Source organism: Juglans regia, chromosome 5 (genome assembly GCF_001411555.2).
Source record: "Juglans regia cultivar Chandler chromosome 5, Walnut 2.0, whole genome shotgun sequence".
Lineage (NCBI taxonomy): Eukaryota > Viridiplantae > Streptophyta > Magnoliopsida > Fagales > Juglandaceae > Juglans > Juglans regia.
In genome coordinates, this window is record NC_049905.1 from 22,123,611 (window position 1) to 22,134,786 (window position 11,176).

At 36.8% G+C, this 11,176-nt stretch overlaps 1 protein-coding gene across 2 annotated transcripts; it reads right to left on the bottom strand.

The window, feature by feature from the left end:
• Positions 1 to 1,013: 1,013 nt before the first annotated feature.
• LOC108988662 (probable acyl-activating enzyme 18, peroxisomal) lies at positions 1,014 to 10,946 on the bottom strand. 2 transcript variants are annotated; one of them, XM_035690194.1, is made up of 14 exons: positions 10,249 to 10,939; positions 9,473 to 9,602; positions 9,093 to 9,352; positions 7,631 to 7,832; positions 5,574 to 5,614; positions 5,148 to 5,276; positions 4,945 to 5,018; positions 4,624 to 4,844; positions 3,743 to 3,837; positions 3,447 to 3,663; positions 3,064 to 3,189; positions 2,097 to 2,195; positions 1,722 to 1,928; positions 1,014 to 1,437 (listed from the first exon to the last, which is right to left on the bottom strand). In XM_035690194.1, the coding sequence occupies exons 1-14, from the start codon at positions 10,515 to 10,517 to the stop codon at positions 1,324 to 1,326; spliced, it is 2,184 nt and encodes a 727-aa protein (XP_035546087.1). In that variant the 5' UTR covers positions 10,518 to 10,939; the 3' UTR covers positions 1,014 to 1,323. The 2 variants fall into 2 exon arrangements, with proteins under 2 accessions (XP_035546087.1, XP_035546088.1); XM_035690195.1 differs by lacking the exons at positions 1,014 to 1,437; positions 1,722 to 1,928 and having other exon boundaries at positions 3,064 to 3,185; positions 10,249 to 10,946.
• Positions 10,947 to 11,176: the final 230 nt, after the last annotated feature.

Here is an 11,176-nt window from a genome sequence, read left to right on the forward strand (position 1 = left end):
TAAGTTGAAAGTCTTCAAGTGCTCAAATCATTTAAGTCATGTTGTTTCCCTTTCCATAACTTATCAAATTAATCAAAACTGAATCTTCATCCTTTAAGCCCTTGAACTTGTATTTGGCCCATCTGGAACTTGCAACATATCTTTAAGACTAGGCCCACCTTGGTTCCAAGTTTATCTCATCTTATTATAAATTGAATTTTTGAACTTATCAAAGGTAAATCATAACTTTTGTGGCGTTCCTCTTTTATAATCTGGATTCTTGAGATGGGTTATTCAACGGGTCTAGATTTTAATATAATCTAGGTTCTTGAAACAAATTCTCATCGGATTTAGGTTCTCCATCCATTGACTTGATTTTTGACTTTCTTGGAGAGTTTTCAAATTGATTGTGGATTCAAGAAATTTTATTCCCGCATGTTCATATCATCCCATCATCTTAGCACCATCACAAGTGTCCGCAAAGATACGATTAGGGTAGGGTATGTTTGGTTTAATAAAATCTCTCAAAAAGTTTTATATTATTTTTTAAAATCAAACCAATTAACATCAGTGTGTCGGCATAACTACAATCAATAATGTCATTCCTCATATTTCATACAATACTAGTCGCTGACTTGTGGAATGTACAAAAGCAGTTGAAGTTTTTTAAAGAATAATGTGTATTGTTCAGTAGTGAAATTAAAGTCATTCAATTAATATTAGTATATGTGCCAAATGAGTAAAGTTCATTAGATGGCGATGTAAAAGACAATCCAGCTAATTAGAAATCAGTCTTGCAAATGATGAAACCTTGAATATCTAATGAAATAGGGTGCTAACAATAGCAGGTCTTTAGAGGTAATAAATGAGTTGGTGAGAGCACTAGCAAGAACTAAGCTTCAACCAAGAGATTGTGATTTAAGAATGAATAAAGGGCAATCCTTTCATTTCAAAATAGTTAGATTGTACTCATTTAACTGTATTTTACCTTTTAAAAAATTAACTTTTTTGCATTTAATGGTAAAATAAAGATATTTAGATTCAAGTTTTTTCATTTGTCAAAAGGCCATTGCAACTTGGAAGCCTCCTACACCTCACAATCTGCAACTCCATGACAGTTGCATTATTGTATCATCACGGTTGAAGGGGTAAGAGCCTCAAAACTAATGCACTTCTATCCATTAATGTCATAAAAAACAGCAACCAAGGATTTCCAACTATAGTTTTCATATTTCTAAACCATTTCTTCTTATTCTATTCGTGCAATTTGCATTCAAGCCTCTCAAAATGCTCACATGAACAGATTCTTGAGATCTGATGCATCGACGATTGATGATGTTGCTGCTAAATTCTACTCCGAACTGAAACCTCGTGCTTCATTTGGTCCCTCAGCACCCTTCTCAGTAACTTATTAGAAGCTGTTCTGGGAAACTCCGGAAGAATCTTAACATAATTCACCTGTTAATTGGTTAAAGAGTGGAGAAATGTAGATCAATAACTCAAAATAACATGTGCTCATTGGTGAGGACCATCATGGAATTGAAATCTGTCTCATCCCATCTACATTATGATTTGAAATAAGCTTCTGACACTTTTGGCAACATCATTGGATTTTCAATGAACACTACTTGGACACAGAAGTTCAAAGATGACTCTTGAATCTCAAGTATGAATTGTACCTACAGGAATTATCAAATGACGGTAAGACTGATAAGGGAAAAGAATAAGCTTAAGAGTCAAACCTTGAACAAAGGATTGAGGTTGCTCTGAATAGCCCTTGAGAATATAGTCTTCAACTTGTCAGGTTCAGCATTAAACCCTTTCTTTAATACTACAAATACAACCAGCTGTTCTGGACCACCATTTACTGGTGCAACACTGATTGCAGCAGTCTCTGAGATTCTTTCATCAGCACGATCACATACTCGCTCAATTTCAATGGAGCTGGTCTGCATACCAAGAAATATTCAGTGCCCAGCATTTAAAAATTAGCCCAAGCATTCTGACTAAAGAATGTGATTATTCAGTTGAAGACGGTAATTGAACTATGATAGCATGTAGCAGGGTCATTGTTGAGCCATCAAATTAAAGAATGAGAGGATTTGAAATTGCCTTACCTTAATTCCTCCAAGGTTCATGGTGTCATCAGCCCTACCCTGTACAATTAAATAGCCTCCAACAGTTCTCTTAATGATGTCTCCATGTCTCCTTAGGTGCTGCCAACACATTTATCGATATAAGATAGGATAGAAGGCCTTCTTCATGCAAATACTCCAAAAGGTCATTGTTAACGGTACAACTGGAGCCATTTGGTATCATTATAAAGTGAAAGAACTTCTCCCTTCAAAGCAACGTTGGATTCCATTCACTACCTATATTCACTCAATATGGGGTATCACAATCTCCCCCCTTTAAATTCTCAACTTCCTCACCAGGCCATTCCATCATAGGTGGCACAGTTCAAAACCCACATTTATGATTGAGATTGGCTCTAATATCATTTGTAATGTCTCATGGGAAGGCTCATACCCCAATAGGACTAGTCAATCATGCAATTTGGAGTCCTTTGGAATCATTACAAAGAGTAAGAATTTCTTCCTCCAAATAATGTGAGATCCCATTCACTAGCTATACTCACTCAATACAGGTTATCACACACAGCAAAATATCTTACATTTAAAATTTGTTGTCATTTGAACCTCTTACAATTAAGTTTGTTTTGGTCGTCAGTGCATCACAAGAACTAGAGGATAGCAACACTCTATGTGGATCAGAAGATAACCTATTCCATGGATTAGATAAAGACATATATTAATAAAAAGATCAGGCTCACAATCAATTTTCAAGTCTCTCAAAACCCAAAACATATGCGCCCATCTAAAAGTATAACCCAGTTAGCAGACAAAGATGTACATATAAAATGGGACTTCAACTATTAGTAATCCCTGATAGGGTAAGGGCCCTAATCATGCTGCTTTATGGGGAAGAAACCACTAATACTCTCATACATAGTAAGCTATATCAAATTATGAATACAAAGAGGTGTATATGTGAGTATTAGTGAATAGGCAGGTATAAGCGTACCATTCCTTTGTAAGTTGGCATTCCCTTGAAGTAAACTTCCTCATGATCCGCATTAAGCAATCTATCAGTTGATCCCATGTATACAGGGAATAAACCCACTTCACCAACACAAGCTTGGTCATCTGGCTGTCATAAAGGTCAAAGGGATCAGATTTATACATACAAAATGTACTCCTAAATATCAGTCATTTTGCTTGGCTCATCCACGCATATTTTCAAAACCACTAGAATTGTTGCAATTGCTTAGAAGTTACTCATCGCCAGTCTGCAATAACAGATACAAGCAAGTACTGGGAAGACCTGATCTAATGATAGGTTGGCAATTGCAACAGTACTAAAAGAAAATGAGCCCCTACTACAAAAAATCCAGAAAGTATTCTTACATAAGGTATCCCGTGCTCATCAAGGATGACAAGGCCACTTGTCAATGATGCTGAGCTAAAAGCTCCAAAAACTTGTGGCTGCAGTGGATTTCCTTGGATGTAAGATGACGCAAGTTCTGTTCCACCACAACACTCGATAATGGGTGTGTAATAAGCTCTTGAAGAAAGCCATAGGTCATCATCAATATTGGATACTTCCCCAGTTGATGCATATGATCTGCACATATACAATTTGTAAGTTATTCTTGTTGGAGTTATATGCAAGGATATTTCAATAAATTGCAAAGGGACATAACCTTATCTTTGTCCAATCTAGGCCTTCCATACACATTGTACTCTTCCAGGCTTTTACTAAGCTAGGAACTGTACCCAAAACGGTCACTCCTGCATCCTGAACAAAAGCAAGAGAAATATTAAAGTAGTATTTGGAAGAGGGTGCTAACAATTTTAGTACAAAATATAATTCTAGTATTGACTAATTTATGTATACTTGTATACATAATCACATTACTCCTGGGGTATCATTTAAACCTATCTTTTTTGTCCTTGCTTTCCTTACTACAACTCATATAAAAACAGGCAGAGTTTTCCTCCAAGCTAGGTTGAAGGAGGAGCACCTTTAATCTAGTCTACAAATTTGCCAAGTGTCCCTTGAGCATGTAAGAAGCAACTGATAGATTGAAGCTAGGTTGAAGGAGAAGCACATGTTTTTTTAATAGTCTAGTCTATAAAATTTTCAGATGTCCCTTGAGCATGTAAGAAGCACGTGCTTTGTAATGATATTAAAAAACATGTGATTTTCACATGCTAAATGAACAATTAACAAATTTCCTCCAACCCAATTAAGAGTCTGTTCCCAACAATAACGTTTTCCCCCTTGAAAGAATGTACGGGGAAAGGTTTTCCTTATTTCCTCCACTAACCAATAATCCCGCCTTCTAAGCAACCACAACTACAAGTCTACAATGGTAGTTTATAGGATTTTGAGGGATATGTGAGTTTCTCTTTAAGGATATGATGGACCAAGAATTAGGATGCTGATCCTCCTCAAGGCCTTATCCCCTTGGTTTTATTCTCATGTACCCGATGGCTCCCCCCGTAGGCCTTGTAAATCTTCTTTCCAATTTATTTAAGAATGCTTATAGACCCGAAAGTATACTAATATATATGCCTTCACCTGAACAAATTTTCCAAAGCCACGACCAAGAGGTGATCCATGATAGAGTGCAAGAGTTGCACCAGTTAGGAAGCACGAGTAGAGTAATATCGGTCCCATCACCCACCCCAGGTTTGTGGGCCAGCAGAAAACATCTCCAACTCGAACATCAATGTGGGCCCACGAATCAGCAGCACCTCGAATTGGTGAAAGTTGTGTCCATGGAATAGCTTTTGGTTCTCCTGAAGGAACACATAAATAAATTACACAATTATGATGAGAACATTGCACAATAGTGCATGCGAGATAAGTAATAGAAATGTGCGTGCAAAATTTTTCTACCTGTAGTTCCAGATGAAAAGAGAATATTAGTAACGGATTCTGCAGGTTGATAGATTGGAATATAACTATTTGATCTGCCAAGAGATAGTCCTCACTGTAATTAGTTCTCTGGACATTCTTTGTATGATAATATAAAGGTGGACCCTTATTTTCATCAATAAAACTCTTATTTGACTAAACTCACACCATTGCTATAAACATACCCGGGATGGCAATTGGCACTGGAAAGAAAATCTTTCCACCATAAATCCTGTTCTCTTAACTGAATCCCTACATTATTCCCAGTCACGGGGAGCACTATAGCTTTAATTGGAGAAGCTTCTACGACTCGACTGCAAAGAGAGAAGAATAGCCACGATGGTGCCAAAGTTTTGCTAGAATAATGCATAGTCTCCTACCAACTAAGCAAATAATTCTGAGAACAGAAAAAGTAATTAACATGAAGTGCCTATTAAGCACTTAGACGGAAATTGTATTTTTGCAGTTTTTTTCTACAAGAGTGACATTTTTTAAGTCTCAACTTGGGTGAGCTTAGCTTTCACATGCATCGTTTGTCACATTAATTCTACCTCCAGTTGGAGAGAAGAAATCCGTGTCATTTGTCATAACTGTATAAAGGCAGTCTTTACCTGTACAATGGAACCTTTCGACCTCCTCTTAATATGAAATCCTGAATACAAAATGAAAACGGATAATTTTCAGAACAAACTACTATATGTAAAATCAATCACAGCTTGTTTAGAAATGCAAGCACATGAAAACTTAAGCCAAATTGTCTGATCTCCATTTCTGGTCTTGTAAGTCCAAACTCACAACGGAGAGAACACCAAATGGATGTTGTATAAAAATTTTGATATGTATAGGGAAGTTCTGTGATTAATATAATAGAGCTGACATTTTTCTTTCACTGTTGGTCAATGCCTCATATATACATTTTCTCTTTCACTCTTACCATAGGATAGAAGTATACTATAAAGAGTCATAATATGATAAAAGCCTCTCCAAAAATCACTATTAGTCAAAGACATATTGTTTTCCTTCTTTATTCCAAATTTCACTACCTTACTAATAGTTACTAGCTGGAAAAGAACATCAAAGGCTGAGATGAAAGCGGACATTGACAACTTAATTTTTTTTTAAATAAAAAAAAAACTTGGAATATTGACATCTAAAAATTATCACAAAATATTATGAACCAAGAGGAAATGTGGAAACAACTAAAAAAGATGACATCTAATTATTATAAAAATAGCAATTGAAACCCATCAAAATTTCTATGGGATATGGAATGATATTTTTAGGTAGCTCATGTGTTCAATGAGAAGGTCTGGATAACCAGAGTGTACCTCCCAGGAATGTAAAGCTTTAGTGGACAATCTGGTAGGAAGATGAGTATAATGCTGAGGGGAAAAAAAACTCATGGGAAGCCTTGATAATGGAATATGTGTTTTTGGTCATATTGCCACCAGGCAATGGCGAAGGTAGGGGCGAATACTGAAAAGAAGAACATTAATTTTCGTTCCAATCATTTATTAGAAAGAATGGATTAAACAAGAAGCCTACAAAAAGTTAGGGCTGGATCTGAACACCCAAGATTACAATTGTCAACTGCTGAAGTGAATGTTAGACTTGTGTCTGTCACAGTTTGGCCTGACTAGGTAGAATAGGTTTCGTGGTACTTATGAATGGCTGAAGCTCCTATTTTCTATGCATGAATGAAGATAATTGGGTCATATGCAAATAATAGATGAGAGACAGGAAGTCCCTCTAAGCTGAGTTTGATAGCTCGAAAATCACAACACTTTTATTGTTGTATAAGAGGGTGAGAGAGAGCTTCAGATCCTTTAGGTAATGTTATTCTAAAGTCTCTACACCACACATTGCTTACATGACATAATTTGATTTGAAAGATAAATTTTAAAATTTAAATCTTACAAAGCAAATCTTGCCATTTAAGTGATGTGGATGATATGCTTTACACACCGGCTTGAAAATAGAATAACTTTTGTATTACATTGTGAAGGCCAAATGGCCAAGAGTGGTGAATATAGGCGGGACCGCTTGATTTTGGAATTAGGACAACGCGAGTATAGTTCATTGCATCGGGGAGATAACTAACCCCGCTAGCAACTGGAGCTTTTTAGCTGTTAGGAAGGGATTGACGCTGCACTATAAGTTGTACTACTCACTTCACGACTGGGCGAAAAGATAAGGAAAGACAGAACGAATTAAAGAGCAGGCAAATACCCTTTTTGACTCTAGTGAAAGTAGCAGATTGATGCATGAGTGAAACTAATTATCAAATAGCTCAACCATACAAAAAAACTTCTTTTATTTCTAATGAAAGGAACTGTCTTCAAAATCACTGAATATGTCGGGCAGAAGGCAATGTTCAGACCACCACTTTTGCACCTTGGAACATCAACTTCATCTATGAGGTTTACACGATAGCACAATATATAGAACAGACAAATATTCCTGCCAATTGATGATTTTAACGTATGATGGCACATTTAGAATTAGAATCACCTTAAATATCCTTGCCACAAGAATTTTGTTTTTACTTCTTTTTTTATTAGTATTTTGTTTTTACTTCTTTTGGGGAGCGGGGATGGACATGGGCCAACTTGGTCTGTTTCCTAAAGAAATCCTATATTTTTTAAGTAACGTGGAAGTGAATGATCACCTGAGTGAAGATAGCCTTTGCCTTTGACACACGCAAACGAATTGCAATTTCCTTTGGGGCAAAGCTGTCAGCTATTGAAACAACAACAAATCCTGCTAGTACAATTGCCAAATATATGACAACTGAGTCCACTGTCATTGGCATGTCAATTGCAATTGCATCACCCTTTGAAAATATTGCATCCAGTGCATTTGCCACCAACCTGCAAGTCATATTGTAAACACATCACCCAAGTCAAAAAGGTAGGTGATAAAGGAACAGGTGGGTGACCTTAAGATATGATCTAGCAAGGTGACAAGAGGAATAAAGAACATATGATGCATTAGGAGAAACAGGAAATGAGAGGAAGGATGCTTGTTTTCCAAAATGAGAATAACCCAAAGCATGCACCTATATACAACTCTACTCCTCCTAATAGTGTTATCTCACAGTACTGGCTGGTTAGGTCCAAGTAAGACTGTGAATAAAGCTACCATTTACAAGATTGCCGAACAAGACTTCAAAAAACAAAGAATACAGCTAGTTATCACTAGCACCTAGTCCAAGTTTTTCTTTGTGTTATTATGCTAGCTCAAAGAACACAAATTATAATAAAATCCCACTATAAGAAAGAAGGTGTTTGTACCAATGACTAGACTGAAATTATTAGAAAGTATACCTTTTTTTATTGGTAAGCTATACATGAACAACTGCCTCCCATATTCCCTAATTTAGTAGCCAAATATCAAGATTTGAGATAATTAATTCCCACAACTCATTTTCACTTCACATTCTACTGCTCTTGCTAACTTCGGCACTCGATTCTTATATTTTGTCTCAGGAAGGGACCTCCTGTTTATTTATTTATTTATTTTCTCATTTATAGGAAAGTAGCATTATTTCTGATCACTAATGTGCTAAAAGTTTTTACATAAAAAATATATAGTTGGTTTACTCAAAACATCACTTATTTCAAGCCAACTTGATTGATTGCAGTAATGCCACTTAGAGGTCATGGTGCCAACTTAGTCACTACACCACACAACTTGTATTGAGTTTCTCATGTATGTCATGAATTGTTCTGCAATTAACTGAGGATGGGAATGATCTGAATCTGCCTTCTTGTAATAAATTTGTTCCTTAAACAATGTCAAACTTTCAGTCTTCTTTAACTGAATTTAAGTATTAAAATTGAAGCATAAATCCAACCAGATTTCATAACTCAAACTTGCATTTCAACGTTTAGGTTTCTTTTACATACCAAAAATATTAAAAAAAACAGCATTAAATTTCCTAAAAGTGCATAATCTAAAAGAACTAAATTCTATGGGACAAGGCTGTATCCCTAATAAATCCCATTTTCATTCACCTAGATATGGGGAGGGAGAGAGAGAGAGAGGTAATAACATTGGCATCACTTGGAGACCACCTATTTTCACTGCACCTTATGATAGATTGATATAGTCAATTGGGGAAAACATACATTACTTGCTCTCGAAGTTCTTTCAATGTCATATGGCTGATCTCAGAATTGTCACTGCCTTCATCCCTCCACACAACAGCCAAGCTAATATCTTCTTTTCTTGGATGACTTCTAGGTAGCAAACAACATTCAGCAATATTCATAGAGGAACCAGGAAACCATGTTCCCCCATGTTTCGATTTGTCAGTGGTATCGAAAATGCACTTTGGGGCCTCATGAAATGAAACTGAAAGCTCTTTTAGAACAATTGACCAGTAAGCCTGAAAATCATTGCCATACCCAGAACTCCAATCAAACCTCAATTCTTCTAATTTTAAGTACTTCTGTGCATCCAACTTGGCATTTGTCGGCAATGTAGGGGAAAAAAAAGCAAAATTTACCTCAGGATGCTGAACAGAGAACTTCTGAAATAGACTAAAACTTGTGATAGGATCCTTATATGATTCCCCAAGTATCTTTGAGCCATAGTTTTCCAACAGACGTCCCAAATTTGTTTGTTTAGACTGATATCTGATAAAAAGAGAAAAAAATGATCATTCAGGAGTAAGAATCGTAACAATAATAACCGTTGAGAGATGAAACAGGGAACCTCAGAGTCACTACAACACAATCAAATTGACCTATCAGTTGGTACCCGCATACTAGCAACTTTTATCTGCTACAAAGATGTGGAAAAGTTTCAGTTACTACTGATATAAGCATTAACCATAAAAAATTAGATTTAGTGAGTACAGCAGCAGCAGCACAATGTTAATTGCCGCTTATGTTAATTACCAATCACAGCTAGCCTAAGATTAAACATCAGTAGGTTTCTATAGTATGTTCCAAAAGGCATGGGTAGAAACGTATGTAAATAAGCTCAATCCTTAACAGCATTATTCAAAGGAGATCAGATTAGTACAAAGAAAAGCATATTACCAATATAGTAATATATTGGTACCGCTTAGGTGATGAGTCCAATCTCTTGTCACGATGACATGACAAAACCACAAATAAAAATCTCTAATAACTAGGAAGACAAATAGACAAAAGAAACACAAACGAAAATTCAGGGACCAACTAGAAAATTATGCTGAACTATCAGAAACCACGAATGAAACAGTTGAAAGCGGATAGGAAAGGATAGAGAGGGAGATTAAAGAGGAAAAGAACATACAGAGAAGGGAACCAGTAAATAGGAGGACCGTTGGTGGAAGGGTCCCAATCAGCATAGACTGAGTAGTAAACCAGTTGGTGCAGCCCATGCGGGTACCATGGCTTTAACACCTTCCGAGCCAGCAGCTCGCGCCACACCTCTCGTGGGTCAGAACCTTTGGCTCCCGAAACTGTTTCTTTAAGCACCCTATGGAATTCCTTGGCCTCTTCGATCGCTAGGCCTGCCTTCACCAAGTCATCCACTCCTACTGCACTGATGCTCCTTCCCATCTCTCTCTCTCTCTCTCTCTGTGTGCAACGTTGTTGTCTTGTTGACGTAGAATAGTAGCTGTTGGAAGCAGCTTAGATAGTCGGAAGTAGTAAGGTGGCTTGTTAAGAGAGTTGGTGGGAACTGGGAAGTGTCAAGGAGGGAGTTGGTTGGCCACGTGTGTGGACTTCATATTTTTTGTTGTTTTGGGGGGCAAGTTGAAATGGGTGGCTACGTAACTTTGTTAAAGCAAATTCTTCCAAATTGAAAATGGTAAGGAAAAGGAAGAGACGGATTCATGCATATTTGACTAATTACTCATGTTTATTGAACAATGAACAGTCCTTCCAAATAGCTTCAGCTCCATTAATCTCTAACACTTGCCCTCCAACACTCTGATACCATTCATCTCTACAAATCTCTCCTTGTGCAATTCAACAGATGCAATTCAAACGAAGTAGGTATGTTAATTGTCAGCATTAGATTATAATGGTGTGCTATATTTTGTTGTCAAGTGGACTTTCCCCCACCATTCCTACCAAGCCGACACCTGTTTCAACAACCACCATTTTCTGTGGTAGGAAAATTTTGTCTTCTAGGGAGTAGCGGGACTGGCGTTGATTTTTTATTATTATTCTCAATGAGTATCTGAATACTTTTCCGAACTAAACTGGGAAAGATG

Excerpts from the sequence above, each read along its gene's own strand:
- LOC108988662 (XM_035690194.1), bottom strand. The coding sequence starts at position 10,517 with ATGGGAAGGAGCATCAGTGCAGTAGGAGTGGATGACTTGGTGAAGGCA. Across the intron at positions 9,603-10,248 it reads ATTTACTGGTTCCCTTCTCT|ATATCAGTCTAAACAAACAA; the intron begins GTATGTTCTTTT and ends TCTTTTTATCAG. Across the intron at positions 3,664-3,742 it reads CTAGATTGGACAAAGATAAG|ATCATATGCATCAACTGGGG; the intron begins GTTATGTCCCTT and ends GTATATGTGCAG.